The sequence below is a fragment of the Stigmatopora argus genome, chromosome 3 (assembly GCF_051989625.1).
Source record: "Stigmatopora argus isolate UIUO_Sarg chromosome 3, RoL_Sarg_1.0, whole genome shotgun sequence".
Lineage (NCBI taxonomy): Eukaryota > Metazoa > Chordata > Actinopteri > Syngnathiformes > Syngnathidae > Stigmatopora > Stigmatopora argus.
The window spans coordinates 11,751,236-11,778,241 of NC_135389.1; the positions used below are offsets into that span (position 1 = coordinate 11,751,236).

General features: G+C 38.8%; 1 protein-coding gene across 1 annotated transcript in view; it reads right to left on the reverse strand.

Moving 5' to 3' along the window:
• cdh13 (cadherin 13, H-cadherin (heart)) overlaps positions 1-27,006 on the reverse strand; it is a 155,483-nt gene that overhangs the window by 11,910 nt on the left and 116,567 nt on the right. Inside the window, exons 9-12 of the mRNA XM_077596184.1 lie at positions 18,110-18,250; positions 13,116-13,298; positions 12,799-13,052; positions 7,982-8,124 (exon numbers count right to left, since the gene is read on the reverse strand). Coding sequence (XP_077452310.1) covers positions 7,982-8,124; positions 12,799-13,052; positions 13,116-13,298; positions 18,110-18,250 — 721 coding nt within the window. The remainder of the gene's footprint in view (positions 1-7,981; positions 8,125-12,798; positions 13,053-13,115; positions 13,299-18,109; positions 18,251-27,006) is intronic.

Genomic DNA, 27,006 nt, shown 5'->3' on the forward strand with positions numbered 1-27,006 from the left:
GACACAACAAAGCTCCAGTTCACTACATTTTCACATTTATTTTAACTAATGAAAAACAGGTCATTGCAAAGCAATCCTTTTTTTATGAATCACAATAACGGCTTAATTATGACTTCTGACCTAATTGTTGGAGTTAATGCATCTTATTAGTAATTTGAATGCAACTTGCTACCTTTTGAACCCCTAAATGTCTGCAATTTGCCTCGGGTGCAAGAAATAACACTGAGCGTGTTTTCCAGAGTTAGACACATTGTTCATCTTACTTATAGTTATTTTGCCTCCAACTGTTGACATCTGCCCGTGGGTGCATGTTTCATCACCCCGCAGCCCCGTGGCAAGTCCACAGATGACGGGCCAAAGCAGACTCATTGGCTCTTGTGCTTGTCAGGGATAATCCACGTGTCGGGGTGCTACAAATTGAGATTTTCTCCCCATTCCTCCATGGGTACTATTATTGATTTATTTTTAAAATAAATTTCTCAAGTGCTGCTACCTTCTTCTATTTTGGCCTGGTGCAATTACTAGTTCCATTTTTTTTTCTTGCACTCTCTGAAGTAGTACAAAAAAAAAGACCTGTAGAAATTGTTGATGGTGTAGAAATGATTACAGCGTTATCTACTGCAGCCTATTCCAAATGTGCCCATTCTGTAAACAGCACTTATCCTTGATGCCAGGAGAGCACCCCCACTCCCACCCCTTGCCATGAACACTGAAAGCAACAAAAATGTATTCATTTGTCTATTTGATACCTGAGGTTTTAGAGTTAAGAAGTGATGTCTCTATCTGAGGTGAATGGAAAATTTCAATGCCACCCACCCATAAAGGAAAACCTTTTAAGTATTGTAATGGATCGCTCTTTCAATTATTTTGACAAATGTGACATCTAATATTGTTTGTCTTATTCACAGAGTGAAGGAAAAATATGAGGCCAATAATTTAAAGGAAATTTGCATTATTACAAGATCAAATATGTGTAAGGATTGTTAGGGTAACTTAAAACTGCGGTCCTAAGGTAGTCGGTAAATCTGGAATAAAGACTGTATTCACGAACAGATCAAATCGAATTTGAGACCACGTCTGAAGGTGGCTTTAAATACATACACCTGAAATACATCATTTCTCAAAGCGAACTGAAGTTGATAGCAGTATAGTATCAATACAGAAGAAACTTTCTTTACATGTGCAAAATCTTCAACAGGAAACCTAAAACAGCATGGAACTTTAAACACACTGTCTCCATACGGATTAATTTGAAGCTCCTTGTGATATTACAAGCACAACAGACACCCAGCATGTGACGTTTCACACCTAGGCCTCATACATTTATTGATAGAGCTATTGCCACAGTTCACCCAACTTTTTATAAGTGCTAATTTGTGGTCTGAGATGGATTGATCTCAGCTCTATTTTTAATGTGCGTTTGTACAAACAGTGTTAGATCCTTGGTTGACATTTTGTCGTGTAAGTTGTTGAAACTCACACTGCATAAGCCACTTTATTTTCCAGCATTTTTTCCTGCATCCCCGGGGCAAAATCCTACCACATGACACCAGACTAATCTTATTGGTTGATCAGAACTGTAAATGAATCCAGCCACAGCCAATTACAGGAGACACATGTCATCAAGAGAAATGACTTTAGGGAGAGAAGCCGTGTGAGGGACAGGTGGGCAAATTACTTTCCGAATCGAGTTCCGATTATCAGTTGTCAGCTACTTATTATAAAAAGTGATAACGGGCAGGGGGAATGATAAATAATGAAGTGGCCCTGATATACTCAGCCCATTTTACACAAACACATACTATAAGTGCTTTTCTTTATTGTGATGGTAGCAAATAAACCAGTTATTTATTTATTTTAGAACTCAAGCATAGTTAACCCTTAAATGCCTACTGGACAAAATTAGGGACATGCTATATTTTAAAGCTACTTTGATTTTTTTGTTTTCTTTTTTTCTCTCAACAATACATAGATGCCATTTGTCACTAGTTTGCTTCATACACAAAATTAAATGTGTTTTTTTTCGGAGGGGGATTTTTAAATTTCATCTTTATTATTTATTGAGCGGCATGGTGAAGGGGTGGTTAGAACATTTGCCTCACAGAAAAAAAGGGAAAAATGAATAAAATTATGTATTTTAGATAACTTTAGCATCTTGATCGAAAAACATGTTGTTTTATTTTATAGTATTTGCAACCTGGGGTTAAGATTGTATTCCTTGGCACAGAGGTGTGTGGGCTTGTGAAACACACCCTACGAAAAGGATTTTGCTTTCAGAAAACGTGGATGCATTGGTAGATTATAACTAAACTGTATTTCTAAAGACTTTATGGTTAGTTTAGACGAATAAAACTTGGAAAATGAGCCAGGTTGTTGACCTTCACCCAAAGAAACAAACAGTTTGAAATCTAAACAATGCGAATGAAGCACAGTTTTGGTTGTTTGAAACCTCACAGTGGTGTCCTGATTTCTGAGCAACCTTCCCTCTGCAAGGAATAACTCTCGAATCCTGTTAACATGGCACGAAAAAGGCATAAACATCTTGGTTTATTTGCATCAGGAAATATTTTGTCATCTAAGCAATAAATGGTTTTCTACAGTTTTTCAATTTCTTTCAAAATGCTTGATTTAGTTATTCAAGCAATTCCAAGGCCCTTGATACAACAGGTTTAAAACCATTTGAAATATGGTTGAAACATGTGAATGGGATCTAGTCTGATGTTGGGTGGAATTACTAAATTAAAAGATATCAATACACATATACGTCAGATACTTTCCTGAAATAACAATTTTTTTTGGAACTCAGTAAATTGAAAAGATAAATTGGAGATGTAGAAAATATCTTTCTGGATGACGTAGTGACGTAGCTCAGTATTTTTCTCCCTTGTACAGACAAAGACAACACAATTCTGTTGGCGTGCAATTATTTGTGTGTGTTTTCCAATTCATTGGTGAACACAGAGACACATGGGACGTTGTGGCGTGGGTGTCCAAATTTGTGGAGGCAGTGCTAAAAAGAACAGTGTGAATTTGGGCTTAATGAGGCAGTGCAACAAGACGGGGGAGGTAAAACAGCATTGAGCAGAGAGCTTCCACGCTTTCCAGAGTGCCTCCCATTAGACCACCATTACCCTGGGTCAAGATGTCTTGATTCTCAACCTAACGATGGTGTCACCCTCGCTCGTGACGACAGAGGGTCACAATTGATTGGCTGGTCAAGAACACATTTCAGAAAGGCACTTAACCTGCCTTCTCGTGTCACTCTCTGTCTCCGTAGAGTCATTGGCAGAAGCGTAATTTACTGGAAGTCAAAGTGACCCTTAGGACAACAGGGGGACAAGGAAACATTCTGGGATTCAGATCTGCCCCACATTTCTACTTAATTTAATATATTTTGCAACCCTGTTTGGGTAGAATCAGTAGGCTTTGTATATATTTTAGCAGGGTGACCAAAAATAGGACTCCAAATTTGATAGGCATCATTTTGCGTGAATAAATGTGACTCCAGCCACAACTAGTTTATTTCATTAAAAACATCAGATTTAAAAATGATGGTATAAATGGCCTCCTTTATCCTAGGCCCTGTACTCGAGATCACCACCATTCAGCGCAATGTATTTTATCAAGTCACAGCACAAATGGCTCTTATTCCCTCCCTGTCGGCTTCCTTCAGTTCAGTGATGGTTTTGAGTCTCCCTGCATAGGCACAAAAGGAAGAAATCTGGGGCGCTAAGGCCCGAGCTGCGAGATGCCCACTCAAAATCAGTGTTGAGATTAATCACATGGAGTCCAATGTTTGCTTTCAGTCAGTCTCGGGAAATCTTGGAGTTGTTAGCACTTGCTCCGTCTTGCTGGAACTAGAACAACCGCTGAACTGAAGGAAGCCATCAGGGAGGGGATGAGATTCCTCAGTCTCTTTGTAATGACTATCTTTCGCAACTTTGTGCTGCTGCGCCTCAAGTAATGCACAGAGCGTGGTCATCTTAACTACATGTACTAGAATAAAAAGAGGCCAACGACAATAGTTTTTCTTAATGATGTTCTAAACAAAATATAAGTTATAGCTGCAGGCTAAAACATAGATATATTACATCTGTCATTACATCTATCATCTATTTTCTCAGGTCGCCATGTATTGCACAAGCAAAATTGTGTGGGAGTACAGATCTTTTGATGATCGAATCTGTGATTCACCAATATGCGCTCTCAACATTCGTTGTGCACTTTAAGGCTTTTTCTCTCGAGCGATAGAAGCATGCTTTTTGTTGCCTTGGAGAGACAGGTCCCACCATGGAAAGTTGTTCTATTTCTGAGCAGCAAACGTTGAGTCCATTTAATAGCGAAGGTGCTACCATAGTGATATTTTGTGGTTTTAGCAGATGGATACCCACAAGTCTGTACTTGTTGCTTACTTCTCATTTCATGACAAATTTTGGGAAAGACATCTAATTGGGACCACCTGGCGGCATATACATAAGTATTTTCCTTCTACTTGATGTCAGGTAGAATTTCATTTCAGCCAAGTGACTCACATTGGCTGCTCAGTTTGGCTAACCTCAACAAACAACTCTAGACCATAAGTTTGAGACCCCCTGTAAAGATAATTCTATGTTCCTTTGGTGTAAGAATGTGAAAGCGTTGGATTGACACTTTGAGTCATTATGTATTATTACAGTACTTTGCCGATGATGTGCGAAAGAGGTTGATCACAAAGGGCTAAAGGGACAACATTACTCCACTTACGTATATATATATATTTTTTTTACCTCTCATACATTTCAATACTGGGTAATTTACTGGGAAAAACGCACTTTGTGGAGTAGCACCACCAATTTTGTTAACTGTCAACTGTGTATAATGACAATAAAGGCTTTTAATTTGATTTGAATTTATACCTGCTACAATATTAATGGGTAATTTGTCCCAAAAATCATTTTGAAAAAGCAGTAAAAACAGTTGGCCTTAGATTAGCATGATAAAATATGTGATTGGGACATGCCTAATAACTAACTAGTAGTGACAGTAAGGGTTAGTTAGATGCTTTTTAACTTCTGTAGAAATAATAAATCACTTCTTCAATTTGAAATCCCAATTAAAAAGTGTTAAGAAGAGAAGAATGTTTGACAACTTCTAAATCCACTGTCAATTCTAACCAGGAATATCAAGCAAACACTGATTGGGTGTTTTGTGCAGTTTTCTGGAGGCAGTGGAACCAGACACCAAAATTATGTGCACATTTGTCCACATCTGCTCTGAACGGTTTGCATAATGTATTTTTGCCTCCCAGTGAAAAATGGTGCACACCGGGAGGTTGGTTAACACTTAAACCAGAAGCAGAAACAGTGAGCTACAACACACAGAACAGTAATACACATGGCAACGACAAAAAGTCACTGAAAATTGAGACAAACACAGAATATAGTCAGTGAACTCTAATCTTCTACACAAACACACAGACATTGAAAACAAAAGACTCAAGGAGCGTGAAAAGCAAGAACAGCTGTTGTTCCAAGAGGATAGCAGAAAGGCTGGGGAGAATTTGCTCGAGTGTTAAAAGCAGCAACTTTTGTTCAGACTTTATAAGAACAAACAGCCCATCAAGTTCCCCACAAGCCTTCTTACAATAACGCGGCTCTGCAGGTTTTCTCAGTGCAAAGTAGGCTACGGATTCCCAATCCATTAACTCCAAAACAGAAACTCATTACTCGACAGAGTCTATGCAGACTGCATACGGTGGGGACAAAATAAGCATCGTAAATTGCCACCACAATAATAAATGCATTTACAATCACAACTACAAGCCATTCTCTTTTCTGTAAATATTCGACTGTGAAAGGTGTGTGTACTCAAAAGCTTGCGTGCAATCAGGACAGAGTCAATTTCACACATCAGGAAGGGACAAAAGCTGCAGCAGCTAAGCTTCGGCTACCGGTCTTGTGGTTGGATGCTTTGGCAATAGAGTGAAACCGACAGACTTCAGACACATCGTGGAAAAGTGTCCAGCGGACATGACCCCTGACCTTTAAATCAACATTGTCATTACTTCATACTGTTCTAAAATCCACCAATCCTTTCTTGTTTCGCCTCATATCACATGTAGTTGTTGTATGTTTGTCTTCCTTTTCTTCACTTGGATTACATTTTCTCGCTCAATCGTTCGCTATGTGATTTCCACTCAGCTGACCTCATTGTGTAAAGGGACCTGACAGAAATATTGAGTAGAGAATCATGGCCTCTACTTTTCCACGCAGGCCCTTTGTTTTGTCTGACAAATGACAGGATGTCAAAACAAAGGATAAAATTAGCTTAAGGCTGCATAAAAAACATCTTAAACGCATTGTCACAAGGCTTGATTGCTTTGTTTATAGTGATTTGAAAGCAATAAATGTTTCAAAATGAGTCATTTTGGCTTTGAGATCCCCTGAAAAATATCATTTAGAGGTTGTCTAAAGTGAAAAGACTCAGTCTTACTATTTGCTGTTTTCAATGTAACTCCACAAAATTTGCGCTCCCAATGTACAAAAATGCTAAGTTTGTAGTCAACTACATGATCTGCATGCATTCATAGCAGTGGCATTTCCTTTACTATTGTTTTCCAAACATTTCTCCTCAATTTTTCTTAACCACTTGCAATTTCGAACTGTTTTCTCCTGGGTTAGAAGTCCAGTTCTAGTGAGCTGGCTTTAACAACGTGACATAACTCCGAAGCAACTGGCCTGTCGCAAGCCACAATTCAAAGCAATAATTTGTGCAAAAGGTAATTGTGCACTAAATGGAACATTTTATGAACACCAAGTTCTAAATCTGCCTCGAGATCCTGTATGTCGTCATCAATTTAAAGACAACAGTTTTAACTGACATTCAATATTTTGGTCATTACTCTGGACCGCCAAAAAATGTGGGTATTCCGGTTTCCTCCCACATTCCAAAAATATGTAGGGTAGGCTGGTTGAGCACTCTAAATTGCCTATCTGTATGAGTGTGAGCGTGAATGGTTGTCTGATTTGTTGATCCCTGCAATTGGCAGTCCCCCGCCTGGTGCCCATAGTTAGATGGGATAGGCTTCACCACCCCTTGCGACCTTTGTGAGTATAAACCATTCAGAAAATAAATGAATGTTTCACTCAAGTCAGGCAACTGGTAGCCAATATTTTTCTGCGAGTGTTTATTTAAGGATCAGACCGATTCATCATCAATGTAGATGTGAGGAGGTTCTGTTCTCCATTTAATCGTTCATCTTCTGTACTCCTTGCTTATATTCTCGACCTCTTTGTTTTCTTCAAAAGAGCTCCTCTGCGTTATATCAATCATCTTTCAGCATTCATCTTTTCACACCTGCCAAACTCACCAACACATGAACCACATTCTGCTGTATTTTAATAGAATGTCTCAGCCTCACTAATGGATCTGCCATGATCGCAGCAAGAACAGGAGAACAGATGAGAGTTCAGTCCAGACGAGAAAGAATCAACAAGATTAAGGACGAAATTGACTTTTGAGGTTTTTTTAACGCCTTGGGTTTAGAGAGAGATTCATCCAGTAGCTCCTCTGTCAATGCCGACTAGTGACCACCTCTTGTGCAGGAATTTGGCAACTCCTTCCATAAATGCCCCATTTTGCTTTGCCAATTGCAATATATTTAGGATTGGTGTTTATATAACAATTCGACATGTCACAGAAAATGTATAATGGAATAAAAGGTTTCAAATCAAGTAATACGGATATGGATATAGTATTTTGTCTTATAAACAATTTTATTTGCTTCCGTTGATGGGATAGACGTCCAATCCATTGGATTTGGAAGGAGCTGACAGTGATTGAATGTATTGGACATCTATGGCGCTAAAACATGATCACTCACTGCCAGCCCTCTGAATGAAATGGAGTAGATGTCTACTGTCTGTCAATGGCAGCCAATAAAAATGCAAAATATTCTGAATAAGACATAATGTACCAGTCTTTAGTTTTCGTTTTGACTTACCGTTATCAATGGCAATGAAGAGAGCTCTGTATTTATTGTCGTAAACATGAGGAGATTCACGGTCCAGAGAGGCCAATGTGTTGACAGTGCCTCGCAATGGGTTGACGGTCAACCAGCCTGCTGGATCTCGCAGCATGGAATACCTTGGGAAGTTGAAAATTTGAGATTACAGACACTTTACATTGTTACTGTCAAAATAACACACCTTTTACAGTAATATATTTTCTAAAAAGTGATATATATATATATATATATATATATATATATATATATATATATATATATATATATATATATATATATATATATATATCCTTGTTGTCCTCATCTCATCTCCTGAACTGTGGGGGTGCGTCAGCCTTATTTGTTGACCTTTCTTTGTTTAGTTTTTTAGTTTCCTAAATCAACATTGGATAAAGTTATCCAATGTTACTCAAAATCCAGCTCAATTAACACGGTTATATAACTACTTCCTCTCCTGAGAGCAAACTACAGGAGAGGTGAGCGAGTGAGAGAAATGGCCAACAGCCAATGTTAATAAAATGTTTGCATCAGAGAGTTGCAGAGTTTGTGCAAGCAAAACTCATATGGACAAGGGTTTGCTGACTTCTGTTTGGCCACAACTACTGTGCACTTCATTTAAATTCACAGCAGGAAAAGCGTGAGATGCGGAACAGAAATGGTGGTGGAGCAGGGAGAGGGATGATGATGAGGGACGAAGAATGGGGTGAGGACAAGGAGGATACATACTGTGAATGGGCCTGTAAAAGAAAAATAGTTTTTTTTTCCATACATCTCTTTGCTCTATACTTTAAGATCTGCTTTTACACTGCTGCCTTCCGAGTAGCCTCAGCCAACTCTCATTTAGTTTCGCATCAATAATGAGGCAGCATTTATCTTACCTCTAATTGTTTCATGTAGCTAAAAGGATTGAAAGCTACTAAAGTGGTTAGTTGTCCGCTAAAGTGACATTAGTTGCTTTTTTCCAATAGGTTCCCGATTTGCATGCTAGAGACATCTTGTTTTGAATACAAAACAGTGTGATTTTAATTGATTGCTCTAGATTTAGTGGTGTTTATCCCAGCGATGAAAGTGATACATGCGAGTGATCAAGATTGATGGCTGACATTCACAAATGTCTTGTGATTACGTTCTGTGAGAACATTTGACAGCATGCATTTATTCAAAATGTTTTCTAAAAATACATAATTCAGGTGGCATCCCATTTCCATCAAAACATCGTTATGGTTATAATTTGTAATGCAGACATGTATCAGACCTCACTTTGAGACAAACTTGTTTCATATAAATGATGTCACGATGTGATCGAGTCCATCAATCAGACTTTGCAGTCCATAACACGAGTAATTCAAATAAGGGAACGCTAAATAAAATGGGAAAAAACAATAAAAAAAGGAAAAATCAGTTATTTAGACGATAATCCCTTACAATCAATATTGCTTCAGTGAGTGCTACGGTGGCTGAAAAGCCGGTCAATGACAGGATGCTTGAAAGAACACGGTATTGTCCATTTGTCGGTCAAAAGACATGTATTTGTCTTTTTTCTAATGACGGTTTAAAGAACAAGAGATGATTTTGTCTGACCTGCATCCACGGTCACCCTTTGTGCCATTCATAACATTGATATATCGCACACCAAAGCCTGTCCTTGCATCGCATTGAACGGCTGTCTGCCCTGTTCTCTTACTTAACCCGTGCCTCTTCAAAGCTACCCGCGAGTCTTAGAGCCTGAAATCTAAGCTTCCACTCTTCTCTTCTTTTAGGTCCCATGTCTCTCACTGAGCATTTGCCCACAGTGAGGAGTGAAAGCAAAAAGGGAGCTGCTGAATAATGCATGACCTGAATTCATGAGATGTTCTCATTTTTCAAAGTAAGGTTAGGGACACAGCACACACTTTATTTTGGAGAGAGAGGACCCCAGAAAGAAGCTGCAAATGGGTTACCAGGGCAAACATTCATACATTCAGACGGCAGAAACTGAGTTGGACTAAGCGTTAGATAAACAAGTACTGTGCACCCTGTTGTGAAATTTAAAAAACTGCCCTGAAATACATTCAAACCATTCTTAAGAAAAGGAGAAAAATGAATCTTCGTAAAATCAGACTGGGCTCGTCTGGAAGGACAAGTTAAGTCAAACCAAGGTACCACTTTTGATTTGTTTTTTAGTAACAAAACTGTGCCACCTGGCTGGCAACCATTTCAGGGTGTCCCCCATGACCCTTGTTGGGGTAAGTGGTATGGAATATGAATGAATGAATATCAAAACTGCTTTGTGCATATTGCCTATCTTTTAATGCAGAACATCGTGTCAGCACATTGTTTCATTTGAAAGTTAGTCTGCACAGTTGTGGGTTGGATCATTGACTATTGAGCAATTCACTTCATATTCCATCTACCTCATCTGCTGCCATTTTAGATGGCCACTTCATTTTAACTGTGAGGCCTCTCACTTCAAATGAATTAGATATATATCGCTGTCAATGGAAGGAAATGGGTTAACTGCTATGTGTGATTGAGAAAATTGAGAAAGTTTCAACTCATGATTACTCATTACTTCTGGAATATATTATCATTATTATTATTTTAGAGAAGTGGACTGTAACCATTTTTTATTGAATATGACCACAAAGAACACAACTTGATGTAATGTCACACGTTAAGCTGTTAAAAATATTTAATTTATACAACTTCTCTGTCTCATTACCCTTTCGTGCAAATTTTGCGCAGAGTAAAATGCCACCCTCATTGATTAAATATGTCGGATTAGCATAGCAAGTATATTTTACTATACTTTTCTCACTTTCTGGTTCAGACTGAGAAATGGCATATTTTCAGATTTCAGTCATGACTACCATAATTAATACATTATATTTCACAAAGGAAGCTCAGTGATGACAGTATTCTTAAGAAGGACCTTTTTTGTCAGCTCGGTATGTTTAAATGTCAAGTGTTCATGCTGGGAAATTTGGCCTTATTTTATGTGCTGGTTGATTCATCTCGTATAAACTTTCCCACTTTCATCATCAACTCATGACTGTCTTCTGACTGAATTCATTCATTTTCTGTTCCATTTACCACAAGATGCAGGGGGGTGTTGGAGCCTATCCCAGCCAACTTTGGGCAGTAAGTGGAGAACACCATGAAATGGTTGCCAGCCAATTGCAGGGCAAAACACGACAAACAACCATCCAAACTCTCACTCCATAGCTAGGGTCAATTTTAAGTGTTCACCCAGCCTACCATGCATGTTTTGGGGATGTGGAAGGAAATCAGAGTACCAGGAGAAAACCCACATAGGCACTTGAAGAACTTGCAAATCCCACACAGAAAAATTGGATTCCACCAGGGATTGAACCCTCGATCTCAGAACTGTAGGCTGACGTGCTAATACCTCTTCCACCGTTCCGCCTTCATCACATTCATTTACCATATTACTAAAGCGTCTGACCCGGTAACACCAGGGCTGTCATGGAAACTAAATGATAGGAAATGGTTGGTTGTTGGGTCACTTCTTTGAGTAAACACTGGTCTTATTTACCAAGACTCATTACATGGAAAATATACAAGCGGAAATCCAAGCTGTGCGTGCTTTGCCTCTGAATGACGACAGTGATCCAAGGCTCAGACGCATTGTGTTCCATGTCAAATTCATTTAACCCGTAGAACCTAGGGCATGTACAAACACACACAGCATCATGCACACGCAGTGTCGCCCACACAATCAAACACCTGCACATTTATGCAGAGGCAGACAGCAGTATTGCTAAGAGAAGTGACTCTACTTTTTAGCCGCTATTTCATTCTGTGCACGCTCCCTCATTCTCCATTTGCAACCATCCCAGTGTCTGTCTTTTTTCAGTGTCCTCAAACTGTCGACAGGTCACAGCTCTGGCATGGTCACAATCCCTGGTGCAAGTCCAATGTCAATGTGCCTTATAAGTGAAGTGAAGAAATGCATTCCGCAGATAACTGAGTTAAAAATGAAAGATGCTGTTATGCATAATATCCGCGAGACTGAATGATTCATATGGAAATGATGTTTTGTCGTGTTGTTTTTCAAACACACCATGTTTGAAAAATAGGGTGTATTTGAAAAACATCCGTTTCTAGTTTTACTTTCAAGTTTCAAATGTAAATCAGAAGCAGAAAGTTTAGCTTCACCTCGTCATTATAATCCAACAAGTCTGAAAATTTTCTATCTGGGATTCCTGATATACTACACACCATTTGAGTTTCACAATTTAGATTTTTTAAACAGTTTAGTGTCAAAGTGGTATATAGAGAAAATACAAGTTAAATTGAGTATTTTCAGATCAGAAAAAAAAGTATTTTAAAATGTGGCTAAATTGGAAATGCAATCACTTCAGTCAATACAGGATACATTTATAACCCATAACCTGCCCATTCAAGTCTACTTTATTGAAATCAGACGTTTCATTCAATATTTTTCATATTATCATTCATAATTGTAAGTGTATTGCTCACTCAATAATGATACAGTCTATTTTACTTAACTATTCATCTATTAATTTTTATAGTGGACAGGACCACCTCAATGATTTGATTCGTAATGTCACAATTGAGTGGCTTTATTTCTCGGGTCATTATCATTAGCGAGTGCTTATTTAGGTCTATTTGTTAATGTAGGTAATGTAACTACAGGGGAAAAGATGATCACAATAAGCAGAAAGTAGGCCAGAAATTCAATGAAACAAAAAGTGGACGCAACATTGCACACCCACGGACAATATACAATACAGTGATGTCGTTCAACATTTTTAATTTAAGTGCCTCACCTTACACTCTGTAACTGTAATGTATCCGGGTCTGTGGCATTAAGAGAGGCTACAAAGCTTTCCACTGGAATGTTTTCCATCCTGGTCACAACCAGCGGGTCAGGGAAGAAGACCGGCCCTTCGTTAATGTCTAAAACCTTGACTTGAACAGTTGCTGTGGAGGTAGGGCCATAAGAAACATCTGGAACCAGTGGGTCTTCATTTTCCACTTTAATGTAGATCTTGTGGAACGCTGTGCCTTCATAGTCTAGAGGCTAAAAAAAAGCGTGTTAGATCAAGGACATTTAGGAGAAGAAAGAAGATTTACCCTTATATACCTTCACAACAGAAAGCATTCCCTCATTATTGTCTGGGTTGGTCTGAATCTGAAATCTTCGTGTGGAATCTCCGTTGACTATGGAGTACACGGCTCTCCATGCACCCGTCGCTGGGTCATCTCTGTCATCGATTGTTAGGTTTAGGACCACACCTGTCGAGCCCTCAAGTACGTAAGCTTCAAACTGCAGGCAAAAAGGAAAATCAACATCAGCAAGACAAATAGAATCGATGAAAATGGAGAGAAGTACCTAATTTGCCCATTTGGACTATAAATTGTGCCTGTTACTGTGCGAATACATCAGACTCTGACAAACATTTTACAAGCCCGCGGCTATCTTAATATCATCAACGAGTTACTTTCACTGAATATGGACTTAAACGACAGAATTATGATGACCACAAAAAGAAAGTTAAGCAGTGCATGTAGGCACCCATTTTTTTCTCATCCAGAAACATGGATGCATACTTATAAACCAAATGCCTCATTGTTCAAACTGTCTTTAAATTGTTGTTCTACATTCACCAAAAAGTATTATTTTTTCAAAATTCCTTTCCATTTTTTTCCCTTTCCCATTGTACGGCTCTACTTTTGACACTTTATTCAATTCCTACATTTAATTCAGCAATCTCACATGAGTGAACAGACACACAAAGTAAAATAAACCCTCATGTCCTTCATCGTTAATTTCATCTACTGTTTCAAATTCATTTAACACTGTCCATCAAAATGCTCCCCACTGATCATGCTTGGCAAAAGGATTCAATCAATTAAACAGCCAAGCAGTCTGCCAGCAAAATTCAAAAAGGGGTTCACCCTGAATGTGAAAAGATACGGACACGGAAAAGATGTCGCTCCGTGCGTGCCTGTGTGCGATCACTGTCAACCCCATTATTACGGCAAAGTTTACAGTGTAATCTTGAACATGAAACATCCTACTTAACGACAGCACAACTGAAGTGTAGATAAATGCATTTCTTCACAGCCCATGGTATTGTTGTTTCACAGATTGCCTTCTTAATGCTACACCCCAGTGAAAACCATTCATTTGTCTGGGGAGAAACAAACATTGATTTTGTCTTTATCTTTTCCTTTATTTGTCCAATGCTTGTTTAAAGCACTTAAACCGTTCAGTCAGTTAATGCCTAGAGGCGAGAAACACAGTGTTAGTTTAAGGAGTGCAGTCCAAAGCAAAAGTATTGTAACAGTAAAGCTCATTCCTCAGTTATCAACATTGGAATTTAAAAGGGAAAGATATGTAGCACAAGCTCAGTTTACTCAGTAACATGAATTTGTGTGCAAGTCGTCTCGGGAACTAACCATGCCTTCTTGTGCCAAATGACAACATTTCAAGACTGACTAAAGCCTCCAACTTGTCTTTTTTTTTTTTTAATCGCTTTTTGGGTAATTATTTTTCCCTATGTAACCGATCTTCCTTCAGTTTTTAAAAATATCTTTTTTAAAAGGCTAATAAAAAATACATCTGTAATCTTATGATTTAATGCTACTGCTACCATCATGTGTTGGAATAATGAGCCCGTCTGAGAAGTAGTCATTATCTTCCCTCTACTGTGTTTCGAATGAGCCCCATTATTTGAAGTCATCACTTGATACTTTTTCTGAAAGCCTTAAAAATTCTATCCATGTTGGTGGAGGATCCATATTTTGTTATCCATCCATGAAATGTTATCCCCAAAGTAGTTTAGCCTTGATATATACATTTTTTTATGTTTTAATTTTCTGGAATGCCTGAGTATTTCCATTCATGAAGTAGATTTTAACCTTCACTCCTGCCTTCCGGATGTTGTTGCCCATAAGAGTTGTCACAAGGTCTTCGATAACATGCCATCAAATGTGTTTTTACTTTTTCCATTTGGTCTTGCAGTTCGTCGGCTATTTTTTCCTTCTTCTTCCAGACATTCCAAATCATTGGCGGGTCGTTAATAGATTTTCTTTTCTTTCGGCGACAGCTTTCTGGTTTTCACCTTGGTAAAATATCTAACCAGTAATGCTCATGGGCAAATCCAATGTGTGTGGACATTCAGCACCATGTATCGTTCGCAACCCTTGCGAGGATACGCGGTACAGAAGTGAATGAATGAATGATGAATACTTTACTTCCCCCATTTTCTTGTTTTGCATTGGTACTAGCTGGGATTATGGAGTGTGTCTCCCCAGGGTAATTATGAACCGAGTTTACTTATTTGCCTGTGGTCTTGGCTTCATGTTGGAATGGCCTCACATGTCTCCAACCCTGCGGCTATTAGCTGCTAGTATCTTGTGGCGCTGGCGGCTCTCCACATTGCTACATGATTTACTCCTCTACTATGTTCGCAACCATGCCTCGTTGGCCATGACGTGTCTTTTCATCATCTGTAATCGTTAGAGTAAATGCTTTTACGCATGGGATGGCGTGTTTGAGATGGCCAACAGAAAAGCCTGAGTGAAGTAGATTGAGAGGGACGGAAGATTTCTATATAGTAATAGTAAAAAAAACTAACTTTTGGGGAATGTGACATTCGACAGAGCAGATTTCACATGACAGCCTTCACAACAAGATCACATCTGAATAAAGCAAAGCATAAAGCGCTGCCAAGTAATTTGACTGCTGTTTTACACTGCATAACAACTGACAGGACTACATGTAAAATCGTATTGTCTTGGAGATAAGTCACCCAGCTTTTGTCAAAGAAATTTGCCTCACATGGCAATTGCCATTCAGAGCACGAAAGCATATGTATATCTGTGCTTCTTGAAAAAGTAAAACAAATAAGCCCGTTTGGGCAATAAAGACAAGGGCAGACATTGACTCCCGTCGCACCCTTATTTTCAGAAAAGCACCCTGAAACCATGGCTCTGATCAATCTTGAGTGGCAGAAAGACTGGAGCTGTCCAAGACAAACACATAGCCAAAAACACACACCCCCCACTCACATATAAAGCAATACATGTTGATCCTTTATATAACTCATCTCGCCTGACATACAGCCCACAAATCCCTTCCTATTGGCTCTTTTTTAAGATGATTTCTGGTCAACTGTGCCCCCGCATCACCCGGAGACAACAATGTGTGTACCGAAGCAATCATGCACTCCCCACACTAATCCGTGATACCCGTGAGCTATTCCCCAAGAAAGTCGTGCACTGACAGCACCCTGCTGCCCCGTACATGGCGTTCCATCCATCATTGCTAACATCTTTATCCATGGGACAGATGGATTTCAGAGAATGCACATTGTCAGGTCATCATACAGGAGAACATTCTGGCGTTTTGCAGGCAGAAAGAGAACGGGATGAGCAAGAGTGAAAATATATCTGTCTTGTTTTCATTAAGGTTGACTGACAGGAGGGATAAGGTCCATTACCATCTTGTTATGGGGAGTTAGGGAAATAGACTCGATGAGAATATGTGCAGAATTAGCTGAAAGCTGAGACACAATGTAAATCGAGGAAATTGGGAGAAAGAAAATGTATATTTAAGTATATAAAAGTGTGGCTAATAAACAATATTTTAAAAAAATACAGCTGTGGTGTGAAATAAATTGTTTGTAAAGGTTTATGTGCAGAATGGTGAAAGGATACAAGCAAGTCTCAGCAAAAGCCGGCCTTGTAATAGCTACTGAAGTCCACCGATGCAGTGGGAGCAACAAACAATTGTACACTGTATAAAACCCAAGAGCTTATGGGCGAACACAACAACACCAGATAGTCTATCAGAATATTTTTTGTCCTCCTAAAACTAGGTTGTTTAAAAGACTAACCTCAATTTTTGTTTGAATGTTTATTTGGTTAATGCAGGTGCCATGTTTCAAATACAACAAAGAATTTACCTGAAAGAATCATTTTGGCAATACTGAAATGAAATAATAAATAATTGAAAGGATTTGGGTGGTGATACAAATGCTGCACAAATACACACTTGGAAATAAACTGGCTGTAATTCAGTGGTCAGTTGTGAGGTCATTTATAATTCATGGGCAGGTTGAAAAGCACTGGGATTTGTGGGAGGATTTATACCGGGATCTTGCAGCAGTGTCAAACACTTGCTTTTTAAAGGCCGTTAACCGGCTCTGTTCCTCATGAGAAATGAGAACATTAACTGGGACACGGACATGGTGCACTCTGAACAGCCCTGCTAAGCCCTCTGAGCTGTAACATTTCACATCTGAGCTGCGCTCCTTACAAGTGGCCCTGACACCACAATGCATCATGGGAGGACTACAAGGGAGGTTGCGTTGGGGCAAAGTGTGATAAGTCGCAAAAACAGATTGCGTCGGAGGGTGTTTCCATTAACAACCGAACAACACCAGTGTTACAACGAAACCTTGGGGCGCAGGCAGCATGATGCGGAGACTATCAACACATCCATCACATGGAGAAATAAATCAGCATTGATTGGGAGCATATTCTAAAAAAAATAAAAATAAATAAATCAACACATCCATCTAATATTATGGCCGTCAGGCAGATTTAGTCTATTTTGCAAATGCCTTGAGGCACTGCTGACTAAACAAACCGCTGCTTACTCCCACTCTTGTTCGTGAATTCCTTATCTTGCCCGTGCACCCATATCCACCAATTAATATGATGCCTTCTTATTTGTCAAATACATTATTTGCAGACTCTGTGATTCTCGTTGGCTGTACCTTGAGCTTTAATTTAGCATATTATTTTCCATACATGAAGGTCAAGGTCTTACAGATACTGGGCTTTTGAGCGTGTGTAGGCAAGTGTGTTTGTGTGGAGAAAGGAAGGCACTATACAGCCGCAAAATGTGAAATGGATAACCTCACACTGTTAAAAATGTGTAGGCGTACTAGTTCAAAAGTATTCTTCAACAGTTCACGATACTAATTATAAAAACAATTCTCAATAGATAACATGATGAAATATTACCTTTACATCAGTGTACCATATAGAGGATGTGTCCAATTTGAACAACTTGTACATTCATTGAAATACTCTTTTGCTGGACTTTATATCATATTTACTCACCAATGGATGCGTGAACTCCGGAGCATGATCGTTCTTGTCTGTGATGGTAATGGTTGCTGTGGCTGTTCCTGTCAGGCCTACTTCACTTCCTGCCATGTCCTTGGCCACAATCTCAAGTTCATAGGTTGTGGTTGGCAGAGTCTGCAAAAACAAAGAGTGCTATAAATCTAGAAACTACAATCTGAGAAGATAAATATAGTAGCACAGTTTGTCAATAAGGTGATCTTTCTGCGATATTTCACTACAAGACAATGGAAGTTGTAACAAAAAAGAATTGTTTGTGGCAGTACTACACCCTTGATAAAAGTTTTGGGTCACTTTCCCGTGCAACTGACTGGTGAAATGTCTCATTACACATAATTGCAAGGGTGTACACTGCACATACTATGGGTCAATAATGTCCATTTCTTTTTCCAAATTTAATATCTTCGTCTGAAGATGACTTTGAATACATTATTTAAAAATTGTATTTCACTAACGACATAGACCCTTATCGGTTTCCAATATGCAGTACGGACCTGAATTATAGCCCCACAGCTCTAGTTAAAAGAACACTCACTGTAAACATGGCAATGAAAATATGATATACATAGTCTCCTACTATACATTGGAATCTATTTACATCCACAAAATGTCTGCACTCTAATCTAGCAAAGAAACATCCTCTGCCTGCAGAAAGTGCTGATGCAGGAGCATGAGTAGCCAGTAAAGCATTCTCTATTACCCTGAGACAAGTAAATTATTTAAAATGCTACTGACGATAATACTCTGACAAAACCTCGGATTTGTAAATATCACTCTAGACAGCATAATTTACAGTAATCTGCATACTATACTATACTGAACTACAGTACTGCACTGTTGTTACCATTGCTACAAAACAGTGAGGGCAATATAAAAATCCCAAATTTAAATTAGGCACACTTTAAGCTTGTATTCAAAATGGTGTCTTGTTACACTGCAGGCCATCAGAAAATGCTTTGGATTGGGATGAAGCTGTCTCCCTCGAAATAGATTTCTTCTTCAGCTTGAGCATAAACGTCAGAATAACAATGAAACATAAAGTGAGAGAATTGTATCTGCAAGAATCCCCTTTATATGCCGTAATTCATGGCTGACAAGAATGTTGAGTGGAGCGATCAAATAAACAAAGATTATTTCTGCATATATTTTTGTATATGCTGTAGTGTTTCTATGAACAGGTGCTAGAAGAAGATGTTTCAGACACATCAGTGTCTGGAGGCAACATACGGTATACTCTGACCCAAGAGTAAATTTGAACGCTTATCTGGCTACCTGTTGTCAAAGGTAAAATATTACTGTTTAAATATGTAAGAACATGGACTCTCTGTAACGTCACTGATATTACCTCCTTGGTTCTTATTTAAATTCAATCGAATGCACTTGTATCAAAAGAGCAGAGCAAAGGCAAGAACGAATAGCTGAAGGCCACTGTAAATACAACACTGTTTAGACCTGGGAAATATAACTGACATATTAAAACCACTCTTACCAGACTAAATATAGCCACAATATCCCTGGTTTTATTACATGATCCAAGTGATCAAAGGCAACCTTTATTTGTTTTACTTTTTCGACTAAAGTTAGAGTACGTATAAAGTTTTTCATGAGGTCTTAAATCCAGGGTGCCTTTTGGACATAATTTATCGGCTAATAATCAGCCGAGCTCTGCCTGGGTTTTGAATTTCTAGAAAAAGCTATACGGATATATGGATTTTATTCAGAAAAAAGATGACATAAAAAGGAGAAGTCGGTGTCCAAATGCCTCAGTGTTCACCTTTTGCCTGTATCAGGAGGATAGAGGGTAAATACAATATTAGGAGAAAAAACTGTGAAGGGGAAAACGGATGCTAGTACAAAGCCTTACTTTTTGCCCGACCAAAGATTGGAAAAATGTACAAAAAGGTGCAACATGTAAAAAAGTTAAAGTACATGTTGCAATGCAAATAATACCTGAATAAACTCACAAGTGAAGAAACACTACTTTAATATCTTGAATGCCTTTGGAATTTTATGTCGACACAATTCAAGCCCCCAGCTTGTGGCATCTCCGAAACTGTCTCCATTAGAGCAGCTGCTCCTGTGGAGCTGGGAGAGAGCTTGAGACAGTAAACAGGTGTTCCTATCAATAGTTTGTCACACATAGTGGCAGCAGTGAACCTCAGAAGCTTTTGATGGAACAAATTCTGTGAAAACAGATGGTGCTCTACAGACCTGTGAATCTAATGCACAATTACACACTTCATGGGGGGAAAAAACACAAATACACCTATACACAAATGTACGCTTTTGCCCTCCAGCTGGAGAGGAGCTGGGCCCAGGGGTTCTGGCAGTCTCTTTGTTGTCCAAACCCATTGCACATGGTCTCTCCTGGAGCTTGACAATGTCTTAATGAGACTCTTATGGGCCTCAACTCAATTATTGCCTCCCTCGCAGTGCTTGGTAAGGAAAATATGTTGCAGTTTCAACAGTGATACAACAAGGGAATTTTCTCTGAGAATGTGAGAATGATACTGACAACTTGTTGATTGAGATTGAAAGTTTGCCAAACACTTGGTTGGACTACATGAACATTCAGACAAGTAGTCTGAAAAAGGGTTATTTTAATATTTCTAGAAGCCAAAAATTAAAATCGATTGGGTGTCTCTCGCTGTCTATCGATGGAACTGAAACATACACATTCACTGCCAGCCAGTGACTAAAAAGGTGGAGAAAAGGAGGAAAAGATAAAGTGAAGCGCACCACATGATATGACAAGCCTCGTTTCAGGGACCTCTGATGTAAGAACGACATTTCCGACTGTCACAATGTGCCTTGAAAGGATTTTATCAAAGCCCTTGAGTAAGGACTGATCCCAGGCACAGAGCAATGAGGAAGGAGGGGTTGTCAGGAAGCAAGACAGGAATAGTGGATAGGTAGGAAATGGACAAGAAGAAAATTCCACTTGAGGTTCTGCATTTAACTGGCTGTGGAGGTGCATAATATGATAATCCAATTTGCGAGGATTGTATTGTCTCCTACGGCCTTTTCTAGCTTTTTTCCACATATCCAATCATTTGCTACAGACAAATGATGACACTCATGGCATACAAGGCTTGGAAGAAAAATCCAAGCAGCGACATGAAAGGCAACTTGTAGGTATTAAAAAAAATCACTGGCCTATTGCAGCCTAGTCTTTACCTGCTTCTATTTTATTCTCTACTTCTTCCAGACTATTCAAAGAAAACACAATCTGTTCCGCTACATTGGCCATTAATTGGATTAAGATTAATTAAGGATTGATTCAACATTTTAACTGATAAACAAAATTACTGCGTTAGCCCAAAAAGTTCCCATAAAGACAGTAAACACGTGCATGTGTGTTTTCAAGGCCAAAATGCATCAGTGAATTAAAAAAATGTGGCAGGTGAAATGTTTAAGTAAAAATTTGAGAAAATGAGAAATAAACTCTCCCCGTTTCCCATACAGATTTGGTTATGTGGCATCAGATCTTTAAGAGTTCTACTGGAGCAAATAAAATAAAAACCAACATTACAAACTATGTCAAACCACAGTGGATAAAAAGTCTCAATGGGCGATTTGCGACCTAATTTCTAACTGTATTAAGGAATAACAGTATTAAAACAATTCATCGAGATAGCAGATCTGAAAACAGAGAGAGTCAAATTGTGGAAGAGAAGCCTTACTCCCCGAACATGAAATTCAAAGTACTATCAAGTGAGTTCTGTATTCTCTCTACCATTACAGCTTGATAACTTTTAGACATATGGATACCCATTTGGCTTCGGGAAAGAAAGTCTGAAAAGGTGTGCTGAAAGAACTCGACAAGCACCAACAAACACAACTCCAATTCAGTTACACTAATTAAAAACAAATCTGGAAACTAAAAATGGCAGGACTAGATATAGAGCTCCGTATTTTTAGCATGTGATCAGTGAAGTCCAATATATCAAATTAACTAAAGTACCCTCTGATGTGATAGTCGGACATAAATGCTTGATCACTGAAGTATTGTATTTCTGAGTTATATTATTGAAAGCGTATCACAAACATGTTATTATGTCATTTGAGAACAATTTTATATTGTTGAAATGAATGCCTGTGGGTCAATATTTGGGTAAAAAAGGACTGTAACTTTGGATAAAGCCATATATTTCTATTGCGAGTGTGCTGTCACTGTGTAATCTGTTGAAATGTTTCACTGACAGAGACAGGAGTGGGATCATGATGCATGTTTCATCCATTTCTGTGTAAGCAAGTCACAAGAGTGACAAAAATCCACTTTTGTGCTGTCTTTCACTTTGAATCCATCCAAGTGGAAAACATTGGCCTCACTTTGCTTTTACCATCCAAGCGCTTTCAAAAGTGAAGCAGAAATTTGACCTGCTGTTGCCTGTCATTGTCTGAGGCGTCGGGTTGTCTTGATCATAACTGAACTGAATCTTGTCATCTGACAGCTATCAATGGTTCTTTTCTTTCATCTGAATTAGTCTCTCGCTTTATTAAAATTAAATGGAAACACACACATACACACACACACTGTGTGCACATATACAGTTGTGGTCAAAAGTTTACATACACTTGTGAAGAACATAATGTCATGGCTCTCTTGAGTTTCCAGTTATTTCTACAACTCTGGTTTTTCTCTGATAGAGTGATTGGAACAGATACTTCTTTGTCACAAAAAACATTCATGAAGTTTGGTTCTTTTATGACTTTATTATGGGTTAACAGAAAAAGTGATCAAATCTGCTGGGTCAAAAATATACATACAGCAACACGAATTAGCAATTTTGGTGACTTAGAAAGTTGTGTCAGTGAAATAAGCTTCATAGCATGGCCTCTTAAACTTCTTGTAAGTGATTATGAGTGACTATAGCTGGTGACTTCTCCGATGCCATTTAAATAGGGCTCATTGGATGCAAACGCCCATAAACGCTACAATGGGAAAGTCAAAGGAGCTCAGCATGGATCTGAAAAAGTGAATCCTTGACTTGAACAAGTCAGGAAAGTCACTTGGAGCCATTTCAAAGCAGCTGAAGGTCCCAAGAGCAACAGTGCAAACAATTATTTGTAAGTATAAAGTGCATGGCACTGTTTTGTCACTGCCACGATCAGGAAGAAAACGCACGCTATCACCTGCTGCTGAGAGAAAATTGGTCAGGAGGGTGAAGATTCAACCGAGAATCACCAAAAATCAGATCTGCCAAGAATTAGAAGCTGGTGGAGCACAGGTGTCAGTGTCCACAGTCAAGCGTGTTTTGCATCTCCATGAACTGAGAGGCTGCCGTGCAAGAAGGAAGCCCTTGCTCCAAAAGCGGTACCTTAAGGCTTGATTGAAGTTCTCTGCTGATCATATGGATAAAGATAAGACCTTCTGGAGGAAAGTTCTGTGGTCAGACGAAACAGAAATCGAGCTGTTTGGCCACAATGCCCAGCAATATGTTTGGAGGAGAAAACGTGAGGCCTTTAACCCCAAGTACACCATGCCTACCGTCAAGCACGGTGGTGGTAGTATTATGCTGTGGGGCTGTTTTGCTGCCGAAGATTGGGTCTTGGGCGCAGTGGGGTGTTCCAACAGGACAATGACCCCAAACACACATCAAAAGTGGTAATGGAATTGCTAAATCAGGCTAGAATTAAGGTTTTCAAATGGCCCTCCCAAAGTCCTGACTTAAACCCCATTGAGAACTTGTGGACAATGCTGAAGAAACAAGTCCATGTCAGAAAGCCATCAAATTTAACTGAACTGCACCAATTCTGTCAGGAGGAGTGGTCAAAGATTCAACCAGAAGCTTGCCAGAAGCTTGTGGGTGGCTACCAAAAGCGCCTAATTGAAGTGAAAATGGGCAAGGGACATGTTACCAAATATTAGCGCTGCTGTATGTTTATTTTTGACCCAGCAGATTTGATCACTTTTTTCTGTTCACCCACAATAAAGTCATAAAACAACCAAACTTCATGAAGTTTTTTGTGACAAAGTAGTATCTGTTCCAATCACTCTATCAGAGAAAAATCTCAAGAGAGCCAAGACATTATGTTCTTCACAAGGGTATGTAAACCTTTGACCACAACTGTACATATAGTGGCCCTGTGTGATGTGAAATATTGATTTATATAGAGCCAAAAACAATTGAGTCCACTTTATAATCCAATCCACTTGAACAATGAGGGTTAGCTCTGGCTACATGTTAAGGGTATGAGTTAAGTTGACTACATTTCCTTATTTGAAATAGCCAAATATATCAATTTGGCATCATTTATCCACTCATTTAGAGCGATTAGTGGTGTGATGATAAGATGTTGGAGCAGTGGTGTCCCCCAGCTCATTCTGATGAGTCTGAAGCTAATTGGGGTCAAGGTTGGGTTTAAGGTTGCAGTAAGTTGGAGCAGAAAGCGCAAGCGTGGTTAATCTAATCAGGTGCACCATCAGAGCACAGACTAATCACTTCATTTAGCGGGCAGTTATGTAGATTGGGGACTGAAATAGTTCTTCATGACCACATACCTATACGATGAATGCCTAACATAGATGCTGCATGCTTTTGATTGAGTGTGCTCATGTGAGTCACTGAGTGTGAGTGTTTGAGCTAAGTGCAATCATCATCGTATTCCTGCCACCATCAAAGCCGTTAAAGCCCCATCTGGGAAACGTGCATGCCTGCCAGTGTGCACACTCCTTTTTAGAAGAGCCCAGGTGTTGCTGTTAAAGCGTTAATTAGATTAGAGCGAATCAAACAAGCATGGCTTTCACTTGGGGAATCTTGGCGACCAAGCCATCCCAATGGGCCAGTGCTCCCACACGGTCCTCATCACTGACCAATTAAGATTAGTTAATGGGTCACTGGAAAACGTGATTGGTTCCTCTTGACTACATAGGGACCCAATAAGAACAGATTTCAAGAGGGTACACTGACATACAAACATAAGTATATCCAGTACAATATCATTCAAAAATGTTCGAATAACTGTAGACTTAACAAAAAGTGAAGTTGAATTTCATTTATAGGAAGTCCCATTGAGAATTTGATGAGGTAAAATGGATGGCATTGTCTGGTGGAACTAAGAAGGGACGTCCCTGAAAAAGACGTTGCTCGAAAGGCAACATAGGTTGTTCTAAAGTCAAGTTAGCCATGTCATTTGCACCAACACTGTCAATGTAGACGGAATCGTGTTTTGTGTGATACCCCAATTTCTTTCACTTCTGCAGTGCATGCATGTTTAGATCATCGGGGACACAATTAACGTGCAGGCTTTCATGCTCGCAAATTTCAATGACTAGATAATCTTACAATTCAGTGTTTCCCTAGCTTGCAATGAAAATGCTAAATATTAAAAACCAACAGTAAGGCACAATTCTTTACGTGAATAACAACATCTCGTTTTTTAATGTGCTAAACTGTCTACAGTTTTGGTGCATTCATTTTTACTTTCCTTGGAAATGATCCAAACACAAAAAGAGATGATTTAACATCAAAAGAACTGTGACTTAAATAACCCCACTTCTTGTGAACATGTAGTACAGACAATAATAATAAATAATCATTGCCGAGACGAGATTCAGAAAATATCTTGAAATTCTTTTCAGTAACATTGGGGTTTGAATTTTACTCTAATAACACATAATAGGTTTCTGAAGTGGGGGCTTTGATACTTTGTTCACTTCCTCTCCCTTTTATAAACCCATCTGGACCTGAACAACACATTTGGATGCACCTTACTACACTGCAAAGACTGCTCAAGCCTCCATTCCCTCGTTTTACCCGCACAGAATGGTCCATAAAGTACATTATTATTGATTGCTTAATTGATTAATACAAATGATTTGATTATCTTAATGATCAGTGAATCACCCTAGAGAACAGAATTCTTTGTGTGTTGTCCCGAGGTTGAATGTAATGTTCCTGCTGTACATTTATGAATTATAATTTGAGAAAAATCACAATTTTAAAATATGAGCAGTTACTATGTGTATTTTATGTTTCTTCCCAGCAATGATCTGTATTAAAAAATAAAAAAAGATTATATGCAGTTAGCTGGGATAGGCTCCAGCCGCCCACGACCTTTGCTGAGGATAAGCGGGTCAGAAGTGAATAAAATTTTTACTTGGAATATATAATATGATGCCATCAACAACCCCTGAGTTCTATTCGGACCTGTCAAACTTCTGTATAAATAAAGTATGTAGAATTATAATGTATTTCCTTTGCAACAGAGAGGAGCTTGTGTAGCTTTGTAACAAGAGAAGTAGTGTTTTTTTGTTTTGTTTTCTTCAGCAGCTACAAACTTCTAAAACACGTGATCAAACGAACATCTATGTTTAAAGGCTATTTTTCAACATGTCTCATGTCAATGTTGGGGCTATCTTTAAAGTAACATATAAAAACACCTGAAGATTCATAGTTTGAGAGATTAAACGTCTTTCACTGGTATAACGCTTCTCCATCTTCAAGGTAGTCAAATTGACTCATCAGTTACTTGCAAGGTGCATCAGAGGCATTGGGGCTTGTGGGGGGTCTCAGTATCTTGCTTTAGTGTTTGCTAAGAGTAATGAGCATAGAGAATAATTTAGAAAAATGTATGTATGTATATACATTTATACATAACTTTATATTATTCAAAGGCTGCTGCTAATAGTAAGCCACTATATCACAAAATATATATGATGTTTATATTATGATCTTCAACAGCACATTGTTATGTTTTCCATGCCCCAACATACATCATAACTGACTTCATACCTGAATAATGAGTAGCAACTTTATGATGTTTCAACTTTTTCAGAAGTAGTCTTAAGCACTGGGTGTAAACATATCTGGGTGTGCAGAAAAACAGTTCACTTCGGTGGCTTGCACATTTCATTATTACATATCCTC